General features: G+C 36.6%; 1 protein-coding gene across 6 annotated transcripts in view; it reads right to left on the bottom strand.

Moving 5' to 3' along the window:
* LCLAT1 (lysocardiolipin acyltransferase 1) overlaps positions 1-20340 on the bottom strand; it is a 190670-nt gene that overhangs the window by 64286 nt on the left and 106044 nt on the right. For all 6 annotated transcript variants that reach the window (XM_035000840.1, XM_035000846.1, XM_035000844.1 and 3 more), the window contains exons 4-5: positions 10963-11109; positions 5502-5618 (exon numbers count right to left, since the gene is read on the bottom strand). In XM_035000840.1, the coding sequence (XP_034856731.1) occupies positions 5502-5618; positions 10963-11109 (264 nt within the window). The remainder of the gene's footprint in view (positions 1-5501; positions 5619-10962; positions 11110-20340) is intronic.

Genomic DNA, 20340 nt, shown 5'->3' with positions numbered 1-20340 from the left:
TTCTGCTTTGTGATGTGTGGGACCAAGTCACTTAGTTGATCCATGTGCTTTCCTACTGATCAGTATCCAAATTTAATTTAGGTTTGTCGTATTCTATTCATCACCATAAATAGATAAAAGCTTCATACTCTGTAAAACAGTCTCAAAAGAGAGTCAACTGCTATGCTACAGAGATATTGGCAAATTTGGGGAAACGGAAAAGGTTTTAGAAAATATTCTAGCAAATGTCAAAGAGCTACTGTATAATTACATTTTTTTTAACATAGGGGAAAGGTCTTACCCTTTTTCATAGTTTTCAGCAATAAAAAGTCACAAGAAAAAGTCAGAGTGCATGGCATTTAATGCACCCAATATTTCAATAGTTTGTCTGTCTGCCTTTCTTCCTGGCCTGCTAGAATATGCTAGCTGTTAGGAAGGGTCACTGAAATGCAATCCTGGGGGAGGCTCATCAACTAGGATAAAGGCAATGTGAGCCACAGAGAGTGATGGCTCCTACTGGCCATCTTCGGTCCCTCACTATAACATTTGTTACAGGCAAGTCATGCTTAGTAGTGCACTAAGCAGAAAGTCCAAGAAATTAAAACAGTCTGAAAACACTGAAGACTGAGCTATCTATGGCATACTGCTTTTACTTTCTAGGCAACTGCCAACTTTCTTGGAGCAAATGAGAACTACTGTAGACCAAAATGAGGGAGCCAAACATAGGACTACCAGATACTATACAGGTAATCTGGGGGTTCAGTAAGCAATTCTTTCTCCCTGAATACAGACTGAAGAGTTCGATCAGATGTGCTGATCCAATTACCTAGTGGGAGTTTTTTTTCCCTTAGTGACTAACCCTGTATCCTAGATTAGTAGAAAGAAAGCATCTTTCATATTTAGACTTTAGGCATATGAGCTAAACATAGATTAAAATAGGGATTATTTTAGGGGCGCCTGGGTGGCTGAGTCGGTTAAGCGTCTGCCTTTCGCTCAGGTCATGATCTCAGGATCCTGCTCAAGGAGTCTGCTTCTCTCTCTCCCTCTGCCCCTCCCTGCCTGCTCATATGCGCTCTCTCTCTAATAAATAAAATCTTTAAAAAAAAAAATAGAAATAAAGTATGGATTATTTTACTTGGAATTAAAAAACCCAAAACTTAAATATATGTGATGTTTCAGAGCCTTAACATATGAGGTGATTTGCCTGAAATGGCTTCAGCTAGAAATATATGACTAAAAACATGATTTTTTGTGGGCAGGAGTTAAGTTTTTCAACAATGGCTCCAAACAGCCTTCTTAACTATTGTCTGTTATTCTACAGTACAAGTCTTCAGCTGGATCACATTCATTGTGCCTGTTTACTGCTCAGTCTGCTACTGGCCCAAAGTCCATGCCCTCTCTTGTACCCTTCCTATCCTGCCCTCAGCCATCCTTGTTTCTGCCTGTCCAAATCACACATAGTCTTCAAGGTCCAAGGGAGATGCAGCTTCTTAAAGAAGTGAAGTGTTTCAACACTGTATGATCTCTCTTTACTGAACACTCCTGTAATTATTCAGCAAAACATTTATATATACTATAAAATTTAGCATGTAATTATATTGTATACTATTTTTTTAAGATTTTTTCCATGTGTATTCTTATCTACCCATGAATACTATAAACTTCTTGTAGGCAAGGTCATATTTTAAACAACAAATATTAAGTGTTTTAGTCTCACCCCCAACTATTTCAACCTAACTTCAGATTGTTTGAAATGTACACATTTGTGCCGCCTAATGGTGAAAGTAATTATTGCATGGTTACAGCTCAGTAATTGCTTACAAAACATTTAACAAAATCAAGTAATGGTGGGACCAAATCTTTATTTATTTAAAATCAAAGAAGAGTAAAGCTATCGTTAAAAATGATGAAGCACCAGAGATGGTGATGATGATATAACTCATTTTTGGTGAGAATGAATTACAAGTTTAAAATTGTGATAAATTTATTATAGCTGTCAATTAAAAAAAAAAACTTTCTCATATAAAAGCCTTTCTTCCTCTAAGTTAGAAAATTCCTCTTGGGGGGCACCTGGGTGGCTCAGTCGGTTAAGCATCTGCTCAGGTCATGATGCCAGGGTCCTGGAATCGAGCCCTGTATCAGGCTCCCAGCTCAGCGGGGAGTCTGCTTCTCCCTCTGCCTCTCCCCCTGGTTTGTGTTCCCTCTCTCACTCACTCTGTCTCTCAAATAAATAAAATCTTGAAAGAAAAGAAAAAAAAAGAAAATTACTTTTGGGTTTGGATTAATCTAGTACTGAAAAAACTTACATAATCATACTGAAAGGTTGTGATTAGAGGTACACCTAAAATCATCCATGACTGAGATCTATCAGTGTTAATATATACTGAGGAGAACATGCTAGGACACTATGCTTGTCTTATTTTTCAGATAAAAGAAAAAATATTTAACTCAACTAATACTGATTGAGTCACTATGTGCAGAACATGCCATACCTTCAAGAAGGTTGTGATCTAATAAAAGTATAAAGCAAGCACATTAATGGTGAAATTTAAGGTACTCAGGGTAAATTTCTTGCAGTTACTACTACAGAAACGACACATCTGTATAACGTTATATAATGCGTGCTATGTTTCAGGATAAGTGTGTGTTTTCTAAATGTTCTTAATCTCAGTGAAATATATTCTGAACAGAGGCGCAGAAGCTACTTTCCTCGTTTTGCATTTTCATTTATTCAGTTCTTCTCGGTAAGACTTCAGCCTTAGCTTCTTGATGTCCTAAACTTCTCATGCGCTTATTAGTGCTGATTGCCAAACAGATGTCAGCAACACTGAATTTAGTTATATTCATGAGCAGCGAAGATGATACTTTATGATAATTCATTTTAATACATGGTCTCTAGGATTCCACTGGAATAATTTATTTATAATGGCCATTTAACAGAGAGCTTCTTTTTCCCATAACTGATTATCAAAAGCAGATCTCAGGGACCTAAAGATCAGAAAGTTGGGTTTGGTCCTTTCTGAGGTTTCAATTTCTTTTCTAGGAAGGGTACTCTGGACTAGATGGTTTCTAAGGTCCTCTTCACCTCTGCTCCTTGATGAAACTGTTTGTGTTCACTTGACACCACCCCCTGCTCCCTGGGAGTGGAGCTGACTTTGACTCTCCACCTGATGCCTCCTTAGGTGTGCCTGCTACCCTTATCTTAGGCAGAACCATAATCTCCTCCTTTGGGACCACATCCCTCCATGATCTGGCCATTTCACTTCTTTTTTTTTTTTTTTTTTCTTTTTAAAACTCTTTTTTGAGGAAAACCATCCAGTTCACTATTGTTACCAAAGTGCTTTATGATTTGGAGATTCTGTTAACTAAAATCATACTACAAATACAAGAGGCACCAAGTTTATAGTAGAAAGAGCACTGGATATTCAGTCAGAGGAACCAGATTCCAATAACTCTGACAAGCTTTTTCACCTGTTTCTCCTTCAGTTTTGCCCTACAAGTTATTAGTAACAGTAACTACCATGTATGGTTATTGTCAGGATTAACTGATCTTATGCATACAAGATACTTAGCACAATGCCTGGTACTTAGTAAGTGCTCAATAAATGTTAGCTGCTAATACTATTATAATCATAATCATATTTATTATTATATAGTGTATAAGATATCCTACTTTTCTAACTGAAGTAAACAGAAACATCTAACTGTAGTTCTCTTTTTTTTCTGATATGGGGGGGGAATCAGCTGCCAGTTCTAGCAGGAAAAATTACACACTGTGGTTGTTGACTAGTGCTTTGAGTGATGACTAAGTAATACACATTCCCCAAAGTTATAAATCAGCTCATTACTAAAATATCTTCCAGATTTCAGAACAGAGAGCTCTACAGATACATCCTTATCCACTATAAGATAATCTACTATCCTGCCTACATTTAGGAAGATCTTTATTAGTAAAAGATGTGTTCCAACAGCATGCTTGTGTTTACAGAGAAATCCAGTAGATGAATGTGTTCCATGATGTCAGAAATACCTTTACAGAAATCATTAAATACTATAAGCCATCAGATTAGCGAGGAAATAGAAAAACGTACTGTTGAATGAGAAGGGTGAGCCTAAGCTGGATGCCACAATTAAACGGTACCACATTAAAAAAAAAAAAAAAAAAAATCACCACTTGAACGTCTCAGTGCCTCTCTGACCCATTCCATAGGCATGAAGAACTGTGTTCTGCAGGGGCTTCATTGGGTAGAAGGATACTTACTATTCATGTGCAATAAGACCATCAAGCCCACAAGTCCATTTCATATCAGTTATGACCACAGAATTTCAAGAGCAACCCAAACTAATAGGGAAAACATTTTTAGTTTACCAACGTAATTTTGGATTGACTATACATTTTTTTTATATCATGGGTACTTAGTTGTAAAGGTGCTTCATTCTGGCAGAGTTCATTAACTGAGGTTATACTTTGTACCTTAAAGTACATTAAACCCTAAAGGAACAACAGTGATGCTATTTAGGGAAAGATGCAAGAACTTTATACCTTTTCTTACATAATGGGGTTCATCTTTCATGTTAACCACAAGCAGTTTTATGACAATGTAGAAATTATCAGATAAGGGTGATAATTTGTCATAGATGTCATCATCATACAATATGACTTGGTAGAAATCAGAGTGGAGAGCAGAAACATGCAAACAAGGTTTTTCTTGCACTAGGTGACTGTGGGCTTTAAATCATTCTTGTAAAATTAGTAACACTTCAGCATGTTTCTGTATAGTTCCTTTCCCATATATATTCATATGTGTTATTTGTCTCAACACATGTATGTATCAATATATAAACATACAAATAAGATGTATAATTGTTTTTTTAACATAAAAATATGAAAATGTACACATTTAAATGGATGTGATACCATCAATGGAATCACCTTGTCCTGATATGCCCATCAATAGACACGGCTCTTGAGGAAGCATGAGGTAGTAGTATGAGCTACAAACTAGGAAGCAGAAGAATGCCATTCTATCCCTCACCTACAGAAATTTACTAACCTCCCTGGATGCCAGTTCTACTTAACTACAAAATGGAGGTAGTATTTGCCTTCCTACTAACCAGAATCATCTGTTGGAGTGAGTGGAATAATAAATGCAAAAAATACTTTTTAAGCTATAAAGAACAATAGTATAAGTATTAAGATACTTTCAAGACAGTTTTGGTGTTTTGAGAAAAATTTAAAAATGGAATGATAGTCTAATTGTATTATTTTCTGTATTCTGAGAGGAGAAAAAAATTTTTATAAAGTTATCTCTGATATATATATATATTTTTTATCTCTGATATTTCTAAAGAATACATAATAAGACGTTAGTGCATGGGGTCAACTTAGTATAAAAACACAGTATCTTTTATCTTCAGAAAAGACATAAAAAAGTGCTTTGTAAATTCTGAAGGGCTACATACAAAGTTTAACAATTGTTGCCACTTACATAAAAATGTAGCCTTTTGAGATGGGTGCTTACCTTCTCTTAGACGTTCTACCACAAAAGTAAAGCCTGTAGTTCTTGGGTGTAAGACATACTCGTATTTCTGAAGTCCATTCTTTTCAGCAAAATCATTACTTCGAGCCTTGCTGTTTTCTAAACAAAACAAAAGGCTATTAGAAGCCATAAAATAAAGGAATACAAGTGAGATAAGGAAATAGTGGAGGATTTTTTTGATAAAATGGCAGTTAATTCATCTGTAATTACTGAATATAGCATATATGAGTCGAATGAGAAGATACAAACACTTTAGTCCCTAACAAAGATCGCAGAGTTTTGGGAATTTTGAAATTTTTATAATAAGGTATTAATAGGACTTTTTATAACTGTTTACTGAAATTCATATTGAAATCTTTAAAATTATTTAAGGGATTTTATAAAGTAGTCAATGTACAACAAAAATGAAATACAAATAAAATACGAATAAACTAAAATTTTCATAAAAGTCTTTACATAATAAAAATTGAAACACTAAAAGATGCTAATATAACTAAGATACTAATAAAATATAAGGACCGAGACACTCAGAAAAAACAAGTAGCCAATACGCCAAATATATCAACTCAACATTTTTTTTTTTAACCTAGTAATTTAGGGCTTCATTGCAAAGTGAAATGTCTGCCTTGCTCAAGCATAGAGCATGCTAATATTACTAACCAAAACCACTCCCCAACAGAATGGGCACATGATTAGCACATCTTGTTCAAACATCTGAACATGGTTTGGCTGAATATAGTTACAGAATCAAGTATATGTTCCAATTATTGGCAAAAACTTTTTCCATTCCATGAGGTAACTTTATAAGTTCCAAGAAGAACCAAACCCATTATTCAGCAAATATATTTGGAAAAAGTAGTGTTCAGAATTTTGGCCTCAACTGCTGGGAGAGATCATGAAATACCTTCTGATGACAGCAGATGTTAGAATCTGCAACTCTCAGCTGCATCCTGAAATTTACAGACTATTCCAAGTCACAAGAAAAAAAAACTTTCTCTATATAAACCCATACTTCTTAGGAATAAATTTAAGATCACGGAGTCCTCAAACCTCAAAAAACCATATATGGATTCCACAACACTAAAATATTCAAAGAATATGCCTCTAAAAAGTGTCACACTATTTTTTAATTGAGGAACCAAATTAAAGAACTAAATATTCACAGTCCCCAGCAAGACAAAAGTATAGGCTATAAACATGAAAAGGAATAAGCTCCTCGCACGTTCATTTGAGGAGAATATCCTGGGCATGGGACTCCAAAACAGTGTCTGATAGACAGCTAGAAGGCCCTTCCATGGAATGAGGAATCCTAGGGACACTACAAAGATAAGTAGTTAACTACTCTTCACTTTCCTCTTCCAGTTCATCACAGACTCTGGGGATCTGACAACAAAGTTGAACTCTGCTGTAGAATGGGAATACAAGTAGTTCTAAAAATATAGTCACAATGTGGGGGGGTAGATATAATAATCAGAGACACAAAGAAATACAGATTCTTCCTTCTATCCCCCCTTCATCTACCCACCCCCGGACTCTGATTATTAGTAACTGCACTAGCCTCCCTCTTTCTGACCACAGCCTCCTGTCTTGTCAGCTCACTGCTGGTAACACTCCAGTGCCAACACTCCTTCCACTCTGAAGAGAGTACGGGCTATTCTGTGTTCTCAAACCAGCTAGGCATGTTTTCACTTTTCAGGGTCTGTGCAGATGTTCTTTCCCCTACCCAGAATGCCTTGTACCCAGACACCGGCAATGTTTTCTGCTTTGTTCAGTTAGTCTCTACTTACACAGAAATTAAGGGACTTCTTTTAACCACCTTATATAAAAGAGTACTCTGTGCCCTATCTACTCCTCTCCCTGTCCTTATCTTGCTTTATTTCTCTGCACAGCATTTATGAATACTTGACGTATTTTTGTTAACCGACTGGTTTTTTATTCTGTCTTTCCTCATAGAATGTAAGCTTCATGAAAGTAGGGGCTTGTATTGTATATAAAGCTTCAGGGCACTCATTTATTAAATGAAGTTTTATGTGTTTAATTACATGTAATATTATAATTGTTAAAAACTAGAAACGCTTTCTTTTCCAAATCACGGTAACAGAACTCAAAATTACAGTATACCAATTGTTATGATTAAGTTTATGTATCAAACTGGCCTAGCCAGAGTACCCAGATAGTTGGTCAAACATTATTCTAGATGTTTTGTGAAGGTATTTTTCAATGAGATTATTTAAATCAGAAGACTTTATATAAACAGAGTACTCTCCATAATATGAGTAAGCCATATCTGATCACTTGAAGGCTTTAATAAAAAAAAAAAGACTAATCTCCTCAAGCAAGAAAGAATTCTGTCAGCAGACTGCCTCTGGACTTGAACTGCAACTCTTCCCTGGGTCTCCAGCCTGCTAACTTACCCTGCAGATTTTTGACTTGCCAAGCCTCCACAATCATGTGAGCCAACTCCTTAAAATAAATCCCCAACTCCCATCTCATTTTCTCTCAAGCTCAATCTCCAATCTCCACACACACACACACACACCCTCAGTGGCTCTGTTTTTCTGGACAACCCTACCTAATAAACCAATATAATATAAAACTGCCCAACCTTTGAAACACATGTTTTCAAAGAATAAATAATGATAGGAGAGATAATATAACATTAAGTGCAAAGAAATGTGTAATTTTATTTTTACAGTTGTTTAAAACTATGTGTGTTTATGCACATATGTCTGTGTGTGTGTGCATGTGTGCATTTGTGACCAAAGGATCCAAAAGCAATGGACCAAAATTACACTAGTGTTTGTTTATGGGCAGTGGGATTATAGCAACTTTTGTGCTCTATGTTTCTAAATTTCCCAAGTTCACATATACGATTTCCATAGGCAAAAAAAAAAAAGTTATAACCAACAATAGCATATGAAGGGAAAATATATGTAAAGTTATATTTAAGGGCGCCTGGGTGGTTCAGTTGTTAAGCGTCTGCCTTCGGCTCAGGTCATGATCCCAGGGTCTTGGGATGGAGCCCCACATGGGGCTCCCTGCTCAGCAGGAAGCCTGCTTCTCCCTCTCCCACTCCCCCTGCTTGTGGTTCCCTCTCTCGTGGTCTCTCTGTCAAAAAATAAATAAAATCTTTAAAAATAAAATAAAGTTATATTTAAACACACTAATTTGAAAATGTGCAAGCAGGTTGGACTCAGAACTTAAAGAGGGTTATAGAACATTCCCCTTGGGCTTAAAAATCCGAAGTTTCAAGTTAACTGTGGTAGCTAAAAACACCCTTGAATTAACAGACACTTTTTCAAAGATAATCATTTATCCCAGATCAAAACTACCTGTATAATCCTATTTAAAAAAACAAAAACCAAAACCCTTTGAAAGCTTCAGGATCTGTTTTCTCTTTTTGGCAAACACTCTAGCTTTTGAAAGTTGGCTTTAAAATGTAAATACCATTTTAACTTAAAAAATACGCGACTACATCATGTAATGGTGAGTACTCTGGACCCTGAAAATATGCCACTAGATGTTAAGTTCATCACGTAAAAAAGACACTTGAGAAAAAAAATACAGACTGAAAAAAGTTTTAAATACATATTTTATAGGCTCTGAAGATCTAATGTATAAACATTTTAACACTAAAATACCATAAAGTAGCAGCAATCCCAGAGCTTTTTTTCTATTAGCTTTTAATTACTAAATAACTTCCAAAGTTGCCATTCTTTAGTGTCCGCTTTGGCACTCACAAATATCAATCTATCATCTCAGTAAATTACTTTCTATAATATAGCTAGTATTTCAACACCCAAATTTAAGTATTATACATTCTTAAGTAATATAAGATTTAAATACAGCTGTCTGTCCATCAGAACTTCCTAATGATAGTGTAGCTCTGAGAATCAATTAATTTACAACCTATATTTTTAAGCTTAAACAATATGCAGCCAATATTATCCTCAGTATTATCCTCTGTGATCCAACTGCTTTTAGAATCTTCACTATAAAAATCAAACCTATGTAGTAAGCATATATTTTAGTACATAATACTATTCAATAAAACTTGTCATGGTTCATTTAGTTCAGTTCCATCTGTAACGGATAAGTCAAAGAGCTCTTCCTTGGTATCAATGGTAAATGTTTCCCAAAATACCTGAATTTCCCTCAGCACAGTATGGCTTAGCTACCCATTCACTTAAATAATTGTGTAGTTTGTATTTTTCATCTTGAATTCTTTGTAGGTACTGGGTCCCATGATTTCTTATGTCCACATAGTGAACTAGTATGTTCTCCCCTCTGAAGCTCTAAGGGTTGTCCTTCTCAGTAGCTCTCAGTTGCCTCCATCTGGTATTGAGGATTTGGAAGACAAGTTCATGTTCTAGCCCTCCATACTATGTGATTTTTAGACTTCAGTTCTACCCTGCTTCAGTCTGTCTTCTCTTGTACAGCAGACCTTATCTGCCGGATCCTTCTCAAATTCTGCTCTATCTTTCCTGAAGTAACCAGGGAATTATCAGTTTTAAAATTTTGCTCTTTTGAGTTGGATTCCACAGAACTGCTTCCTGTCCAAGCTCATCCCTCCCTGCCAATATTCAACCACAACACTTCTTCAATCTGTCTTAAATCCCAGACTGCAATAGGCACCTTCATCTGCAAAAATGACCTGTGCTTTAAAAACGTGTGAGAACCACTGATTTAGTAAGGAAAAAAGACTATATTTTGGTTTTAATCTTTTAAAGGATTCCTTGAGATCCACTGGCATTCTTGGCTTATGTATGTAGTTTAGTATCTGGGAAGACAGAAAAGTTCTAAATATGTCCTCCTGTGTTCCCTCCACAACTCAGTGGTGGCTGAATTTTCTTGAGGACAGGACAAAGCCTTTCCTGTTTAATTAGGGATAAGGCTTTAAAATACCCAGAGAAAGGCAACATATTAACTTAAAATAACAATAAATGAAATTGGTTACTATCATATCCTTTTCTTATAAAAAAAAGTTGAGAAAAAAGGGCCTAATGGATATATATGTATCTTGAAAGAGGACAGTGAATATACAGAACAGGAAGGGGATTTTAAAATTAGGTTTTGTTATTCTTAAGATTTCACTGCTATTTGGGGGTTTTTATTTTGTGGTTCCATAAAAATTATTTAAAAATTATATAAAAATAAAAGGCTGATATTTAAAATATATAATGCAACTTAAAATATAAAGCTCTAGGATGGCAAGTATGAATAATAATGACCTCTTGGGGTTGTCCATCATAAATTCTATGGTCTGGAAACCAGAATTCTAGGTTCTGATGTGCTATGGATTCACTAAGTGAATGACCTTAGTGGTGGGCCATTAATCTTACTGGTGTTCAGTTATTTCATCTGAAGAATAGAAGTTTAGGCTAAGTGATTTCTAAATTCCTTCATGTTTTAAAATTTTGTGATTCAATCCCAGGCTACCTACCTGTGAGATCAGTTCCTTCTGGGAATATGAGGAGTTGAAGTGGTTCACGGATATCACAAAAATAATCAATTATGTCTTCAAAATGGCTCTGGTCATCCTTCCATTTCCTATGAATGAAGATATAGGCAGCAGCCTGCATGGCCCAACCTAGAACCAATTTAACAAGCATTTACATACAATTTTATTGCTAATATCCACATATTATTGAATATTTCAATTTTTTATCATGAATTATTTACTATCCTAATAAGCATCTCATGATATACCTTGAACTCAGCACTGATCTTAGGTTAAGTAACGCATATACTGGAGAATATTCTTAAAGGAGTTTGCTAAATTCATTGGTTTGCAAAAATCTCAAAAACCTCTTTTCAAGTCAAACCTAGCTATTAAAATAGCAAGGGAAAAAACTTCCCTAATATTTATCAGTAACTCCTCCAAAGTTTTAATAATCCTAATCAGACATTTTAAACAAGCTATCTACAAGAGATATATAACATGTTATCAGGCTTACAGAACAGTAAGCAAGGGACTGTTCTCAAGTCATGTACACAAGCATTCCCTTCAGTATTTCCCCCTTCTGTACTACTCAATCTCTAAATTCAACTACTATTTTCAAAGCTACCCACTTTAGATTTTATTTAAAAGGGAAAAGGTGTAAGGGGTACTAAACACATTAACCAGAATATATACTGTGATCACATTTCCTTCATATTTAGGGCAAATCAACCTTGCTACTGAAGGAGGTAGCTTTAAATGAGCCATGTTTTACCTAACCAGGCATCCCTCCATGGCCAAAAATGACTAGGATTACTGTGGTAAAGTTGACTCAGCCAATCTATAGTCTGTTCAATAGTCTATAAAGCATGAAACACTTGGCCCAAACACAATAACTACCATGGCCAATCAAATGTTCTGTCAGAAATTTTACCTGAGACTATGGAGAAAATACACCAGCAATATAAAGGTAAATAGACGGACAAAACAGCAGATAATATAACAGCAGCAGTTGAGGGAAGATAAAAAACGGCACATTGTAGTAAAGATTTAAAATCTTGCTGCTGAGATGCCTCTAGTTGATTTTAATTTGGAACAGAAGACATTTTTAGTCTTCACAAATGCTGGCCAGTGTATGGATCCACCTCTTGGATATCCACAGGAGTCCATCTCCCTTATGGCCATGTGTATCTTTACAATATACTTCCACTATTTCAACTAGAGGGAATAAGTGATAGCTCCTTGCAAACAATGAACATAACTAAAACAATAGCTATCATCATTTGGTAAATACAATGGCACCCTGGGAATATATAAAATTATCATTAAATCATTTGTAAATGACTTAAAAAATTTTAAGACTATTTGGTTTGAGTAAGTCCAAACTAGAATACTGTAGTCTACAAATATAAATGAACATACACTCAACAAAAAAATCCACTTCAGTATAGGTCTTGCTCCTATATACCCGAGTACTACTCACCCACTGTACTGTCCAGTCATATCCATCAGTGCTAGACTTGATCCCACACTTGGCCTTCCTACATGTCTCTTCTCCTTCACCTGAGGACACCTAGGCCCACAGTGTAGTGTTTGTAGGCAGGGTAGCTCTGGCGTGAGACTGCCTGGGTTAGAATCATAGCTCTGCCACAAAACAGCTGTTCAGTCTTTGTCCCTCACTGACCCCAAATGTAAAAATGAGCATAATGCTGTGATAGTATTTACCTGATAGGGATTGTTGTAAGAAATAAGACTGCTTAGCACAAAGTGTCAATAAATAATAACTATTATGGTTACTGAGATTAAGAAGTTATAATAATACTTTTACATCAAGGAACATAAAAACGTAACGAAAAAAGTTCCCATTCACAGTAGCAAAACAAAAACGTACAAAAGTAAAAATAACCTGTAGGGAGTCACGTGAAGACAACTACAGAACTGGGAGGAAATGGTGAGAAACACAATATTTCTGAACTTTGACCCACATACCAATGATCTCCAAATTTACAATTTATTAGTTTCATGTAATTCCAATTAAAATTCCAATGGCATGATGGTGTGTGAGAATTTGGCTAACTGATTCTAAAAATTATCTGTAATAATAAAGAAGTGAAAATATCCAAGATAATTTTGAAATAGAAGAATAAATAGGAAAGACTCACACCATTAAACATTAAATGTATTATAAAGCAACAATGATTAAACCAGAACAATGCATCTACAAAAACAGACAAATAGAAAAGAATGTAAGACCTAGAAAAAAAGCCCTTGAATACGTTAAAAATGTGGCAAATGATAATGACACAATTTCATATCAGAAGGTAAAACATGAGTTGGGGTTTTCTGTTTTAAACATTTTTTTAAAGACTTATTTATTTGAGACAGAGAAGGAAAGAGAATCCCAAGCAGACTCCCCGATGACTGTGAAGCCTGGCATTGGGCTCAATTCCACGACCTTAAGATCATGACCTGAGCCAAAATCAAGACTCGGACACTTAACTGACTGAGCCACTCAGGTGCCCCCTTTTTAAAACATTTTTATTGAAGTATAACTTACAGTAAAATATGCAGATATTAAATGTGTAGGTGTAGAGCTTGATGATATGTGGCCACCATCCAGATTAAGGTGTTGAACATTTCCGGCATCCCAGAATATTCCCACTTGCCCCCCTGCGTTACCGGCTCTGCTGCCCCCTCCCCGCCAAGGAAACCATTATTTTAACTTCTTTCACCATAAAGCATATAAATGGAATCACACAGTAGGTGTTCTTTCGTCTTTGGCTCCTTTTGCTCAATTCTGAGTCCATGAGATTCATCCATGTAGTTATTATAAGTAGCAGTATTTTCTTTTTGCTGTACAACAGTCAGTTAGATGAATATACCACAACTTACTTACACTCTTGATTGAGAGATTTCTTAGCTATTAGGAATAAAGTATTCTTCTATCTTTTGTTGAACATAAGCACCCAGTTCTCTTAAGTGAATGCTCAGGAGTGAAGCAACTACAGCACAGGATTTATATATGCCCAGGCTTAGTACACGGTTTTTGTTTTTTTGTTTTTTTTGAAGTGATTATACCAATTGACACCCCCAACGGCAACGGAGGAGTTTCTAAACTGATCTATCTATGCCTTGCCAACACTAGATCTTATGGGTCCTTTCAATTTTAGCCATTTTCTTTAAAGATTTTATTTATTCATTTGACAGAGAGAGAGAGAGCACAAGCAGGAGGAGCGGCAGGTAGAGGGAGAGGGAGAAGCAGGGAGCCCGATGCGGGGCTCAATCCTGGGACCCTGGGATCATGACCTGCGCCGAAGGCAGACGCTTAACTGTTGGGAGCCACCCAGGTGCCCCAATTTTAGCCATTCTAATCCAGGTATAATAGTGTCAGTTTGCCTTTCTCTTATGATTAATGATGTTGACTGAGAGCCTTTTCATATGCGAAACAGCCATTGATGTCTTTTTTGTGAAGCGCCTCTCCAAACTTTCTGCACACACAGATACAGAAAACAATGGTTTCAAAGACATAATATGCCGGATATCGTCTCTCAGTCTGTAGCTTGCATTTTCTCTCCCTTAATAGTGTCTTGTTATGAACCTAACATCTAATACTAATGAGGCTTAATTTACAAGTCTTGTCCTTGTGGCAGTGCTTTTCATGTCTTGCTTAAGAAATTTTTGCATCGGGACGCCTGGGTGGCTCAGCCTGTTAAGCCTCTGCCTTCAGCTCAGGTCATGATCCTGGGGTCCTGGGATCAAGTCCTGCATTGGGCTCCTTGCTCAAAGGGGAGCCTGCTTCTCCCTCTGCCTGCAGCTCCCCCTGTTTGTGCTCGCGTTCTCTCGGACAAATAAATAAAATCTTAAAAAAAATTTTTTTTTTGCCTACTCCAAAATTTCTAAGATACTATTCCATGTATTCATCTAGAAGCTTTACTGTTTTAACTTTTACATTTTGGCTTATAACCCATCTAAAAATAATTTTTGTATATCGTGTGAGGTAGAGGTTAAAGATCCTTGTTTTCCATATGGATATTCAATTGTCAAGTATTGAAAGGACCATGAGATCATTAATTTAAATAATAAAATATTTTAAAAACATTACACAATAAACGAAAACATACTGCTGTAAAAAAAAAAAAAAAGTTAAACAATACAAAACTATGTAGAGTCAAACAAGAAAATACTCCATGTCCTTCAACCCCAGGTCCAACAATCATAACTTCTGTTTTGTTGAACCACGGTTAGTGGTTTGATGTGAATTGTTCCACATTTTAAAAATTCATTACACACACGATTGGTATTTAAAAAAAAAAACACTTAAAATCATACCTTGTATACTGTTTTGTGATTTGCTTTATTCATTTATCATGTATACATATGGATCTACTTCATCTTTTGATACCTGCATTGTATTCTCTACTAGTGCTTCTCAAAGCAGTTTTAATTTCTGAACCATTATTGACTAACAGTTTTGTAAAATGCAATAAAATGAATTACTAGAACAACGATCACACACTTGGAGGTTATAACAATGTCACAACACTCTGAAAGTTTCCAAGTACTCTTCTTCCCTGCTCCCTTATCTCAAGGTGGTCGGGTTTTGACACTTCAAGTAGCACAGTTCCGTACAGCTATACCATGACCTATTATCATTTAGGATGTACCCAATCTGAGAATCTGCCTGTACTGGAAAAGTCTACTCCATTCACATTTATTAGGGGAACTGTTGTTTCTTTTACTGACATCATCGTTTATGTTTCATGTTTGTTAGACTTCATGATTTCTGCCCGCCTTTGTCCCCTTTTCTGTCTTTAGTTGAAATTATTTTCTCTGCCCCCTTCCTTTGTTCTCTGATGCAGAGGTCAACAAACTATGGACCAAACCCAGCTCACTGTCTTTGAATGGCCCACAAGTCAAGAAGAGCATTTTACAATTTATGAAAATTATATGAAATTCAAATTTCATGTTTATGAACAAAGTCTGATGGGAGCTCAGCCACACATACTTGCTTACAGAGAGGTCTATGGCTGCTTCCGTGCTGCAGCAGCCAGAGGGGCACGGGCTGCCCCCAGTGCCTTAAGTATTTGCTACCTGGCCCTTTATGGAGTAGTTTGCCAGTGGTTTGGAAATTATATACCCTATTTTGTTCTTTTAATGGTCATCCTTAAAACTTTTTTCAACTTTCCATTTTTAACATTTAAACTTCTATAATTGTATCAACATTGAGTTAAACAATAATCCTCCCCCCCCCCAAAAAAACTATACTTTCCTCTTGTGCTTTTTTAAAATCTGTATAAATCATCCAATAGTTCCCCAAAGTTGCTATTGTTATTATTAATACATTCCTTATGCCTCACAGAAACAATTTTAATTGCTTAGACTTGACTCTAAGTTCAATGGCTTCCTTATCACTGTTTCTTTTATCTTGTGTCCTTCTGTTAGTTCTCCTGAAGGAATTCCTTTCAAAACATGTTTGAGTCTTCACATTCCTAAAATGTATTTATTTGTTCTCAATTTTTTGGAGGCTAGTTTGGCTAAAAACAAAACTTAAAATTCCAAATCATTTTCCCTTGAGAATTTCAAAGCTATTTTTCCACGGTCTTCCATCATATAATATGGCTGCTAAGACATCTGACATCAATCTGATCTGTGTAGATAACCTAATCTTTTTTCCCCTCTGGAAGCTTTCATGGTTTACTCTTGGTTTCATGGAATGTTCCCCGTGTGAGTCTTGGTATGGGATTCTTTTCTTTAATTCTGCTCAGCAGTTGCTACATTCTTCCAATATGAGTCTTTCTTTAACACTGGGGATGTTCTTTCAGTTAGTAAGGAAAATACATTGTCCTCTTCATTCTAACTTTCTATCTGGAACTTACGTTAGCTGGCTAGCTGTTAACTTCTGGACCTGTCCTCTCATATTTTTCATCTCCTTTCAACTGACATTGTGCTCAAGGAAAATCCACCGGTTTGATCATCCACCTCACTAATTTGATTCTCAGTCTGGTCTACTAACAGAGTTTATTTCAGCAATTGTCTCTTTAATTTTTAGGATTTACAATTGGTTAGTTTTTTTTAAGATTTATTTATTTGAGAGAGAGAGAGAAAGAGCACACACAGTGTGAGGGGGGAGGGGCAGGAGAGAGAATCTCATGCAGACTCCCCGCTAAGTGCAGAGCCCAATGTGGGGCTCCATCTCACGACCCTGAGATCATGACCTGAGCCAAAATCAAGAGTCAGACACTCAAATCGATTGAGCCACGCAGGCATCCCCAATTGGTTCTTTTTATAGCAGCCAACTGTTATGGACAAACAACAAAAAAAATATAAGTTATGACAAATGCGAAGAGTAACAATTTTAATAAAAATGCTTACTGATGGTTGCTATGTGCCCGATACTATTCTAAGCATTTTTTCATTAATTCAGTGAATTCTCAAGACAACCTTATGAATTAGGTAAATGATCCTATTTTATGGATGAGGAAACTGAGGCACACTGAGACTCAAAGAGCTCATCAGTGGTAAAACCCAGTTTCAGACACAAGCAGTTTGGCTGGCTCCAAAGCTGATGTTTTTTGTTTTTTGTTTCTTTTTTTTTTTAAAGCTTGAGAAAGGGAACACAAGCAGGAAGAGTGGGAGAGGGAGAAGCAGGCTTCCCGCGGAGCAGGGAGCCCGATGCGGGGCTCGATCCCAGGACCCTGGGATCATGACCCAAGCTGAAGGCAGATGCTTAACGACTGAGCCACCCAGGCGCCCCCAAAGCTGATGTTTTTAAACCAGTGCACTAAATAGCCTCTCTGCAATATGTACTTGAATCTCTCTAAAAGTAGTAGGTAAACATAGCTTAAGTTCTCCTAGGGGAATTATGTATTCCTTGGAGGTTAGACTTTCCATTTTTTTATATTAGACTCTCTTTAAAGCGGTGCATTTTCCACAAATGTTAATTCTAGATTATCTTCATATGTATAAAGAATGTTCTAGACCGAACAATACTGACAGGTAGAAGGTATTTCTCCATTCCAAGTGAGAACATCTGTTGCTCCCCTGGGGGAAGGGAGCTACAGAAGCAAGACCTCTGGGGTTGTGCCGTGTAACTTTTCCGAATAGTCTGTATGTTTCAGAAATCGCAGAAAGGGAAATAAAATGGCTGCATCAGTCTAGCTCTTGGACTTCTCCTCTGAAGATGATTCTTCCCCTCTGTGCCTCTGTCTTCTCATATCCAGTGATATATCACTTATGCTTCTGAATCTTTTCTGCTCCCTTGACCTTAAACATTTTTCTCCCTCTCATAAAAATCACAGGAACAAATTCACAGTGAATTTCTTTTTCCACGCCATTGCCATCAATGCATACTTTATTTGTGTTTAAAGCAATACCCAGAGTTTTCTTAACATTCTGGAGATCTTCAAACATCATTTTTGTGACTTTTATTTCATACATCTATGGCTGGATAAATAACTGTGCAACCGATCCTGTCCTCTGAAATTCATCTGCATTACTTGTCTTTTTCAAACTTTTCCATTTGAGGACATTCCATCTATCACCTGAATTTCTCAGACAAGGGCTAGGCGTCTGGCAGGTTTATAAAAACAGATTCTGTGGATGCTGGCATGGCTCTGTTACCACTGTCTTCTTTCTAAAACCCCACTGAAGGTATCAGCATTGCCTTCTCAAAGCAGACAGGAGTAATTTCTGAGCATACTCTATTGTTGAAAACTGCATAATTTTAGAACCTGGTTTTTCTTGGCTTAAATTCTCTTTTATCGAGTTTTCTCTAAAAAGAAAAAAAACCCTAATTGTATTTTTGACATTATACATTCTAATAAAAAAAAAGTAAGCTCTGGGGTGCTTGGGTGGCTCAGTCGGTTAAGCGTCTGCCTTTGCGTTAGGTCATGATCCCAGGGTCCTGGGATTGAGCCCCATGTTGGGCTCCCTGCTGAGCAGGGAACCTGCTTCTCCCTCTCTCTCTGCCCTCCCCCCTGCTTGTGCTCTCCTGCTCTCTCTGTCATAGTAAGTAAAATCTTAAAAAAAAAAAAAAAAAAAAAAAAAGGTAAGCTCTTGGGGCACCTGAGTGGTATAGTTGGTTAAGAGTCTGACTCTTGGTTTCGGCTCAGGTCTGCTCTCAGGGTCATGAGATCAAGCCCTGCGGTGGGCTCTGCGCTCAGTGAGGAGTCTACTTGGTTTCTCTCTTCCTCTCCTTCTGCCTCCTCCCCCCACCAAATAAATAAAATCTTTAAAAAAAAAAAAAAAAAAGGAAGCCTTCACACAATATTTTTTCCTTTTATCCTTTTAGTGTAGATGTATATCATTAAGGGAATCATAAAAATATCTGTACTACTCACCTAGTGCCCTAAAAACTGGATTTCAAAGATAAATTGATCTGATGTATCACTGTTGTCCATATATTCATTAATTTATTATGGTATCTACCATGGGACTATAAATGCAACACCAGAAACCAAATGCAACATGGCATAGACAAATTGTTCTCTTTATCTGCAATCCTGAATAGAGGGTATGGATGCAATCAAGGAAATGCTATCCATAGGCCTCTATTAAATGAGAATGAGTGATATAAACAGATGCAAATTTTTGTATAAACTTAAATCACAGCAATCATGAGCAAATACTGTATTTACTGAGGGTGTAGTTATGCATAACAATAATTTACATATAAATCCAAAACAAGTAGTTATTCCTCAAAATTTCAACCTCGGTCAGAGTGCTAACACTACACAAAGTTAGGGAAGCTCTATCTCCTTTGAACTCAACATTTTATATTATGTAATGCTGTCTACATCCCTCTTCTAAGTTGATTAACTTCCGAGATAAAAGCTACCTTCACTGCAAATTTCATACTCCACAAAGAGATTATCATACCTACCTGCAGAGAGTAGAAAGTCCTGCTTGACACTGAAGAAATACCTAATTACTGATGGCTTTTGTTGGCAAGATAAGGCTCCTTGGTTATGATTTTTGGGTTCACACTATTGTGGAACTAAAATCTGTCTTTCATACTGTGCAAGATGTGCCATTTATTGAATTTTCTAGATGAAATGCCATCTTAGAAATCCATTCCTATGGAAAATGAATTTCCAAGATAACTACATTACTAGTTCTGTACACTGAGAGGGCCGGTAGCAACTAGCATGTGGTAGGCAGAAGAATGTCCTCCACAAAAGAGGTCTACATCCTAATTCCCAAAACTGTGAATATGTGACATGGCAAAAAAGAATCAGCTAAATTTAAGACAGAAGATTATCCCAGATTAGTCTACAGGGCCCAATGTAATCACAAGGGTCCTTAAAGGAGGAAAAGGGAAACAGAAAAAGACTCATGTTAAAGTGAGAGGGATTCAACTGGTCCTTGCTGGCTTTAAAGTTG

The sequence above is a fragment of the Mirounga leonina genome, unplaced genomic scaffold (assembly GCF_011800145.1).
Source record: "Mirounga leonina isolate KUSES-001 unplaced genomic scaffold, KU_Mleo_1.0 Mir_125, whole genome shotgun sequence".
In the NCBI taxonomy this organism is placed as follows: Eukaryota; Metazoa; Chordata; class Mammalia; order Carnivora; family Phocidae; genus Mirounga; species Mirounga leonina.
This window is presented reverse-complemented; position numbering and strand designations above follow the sequence as displayed.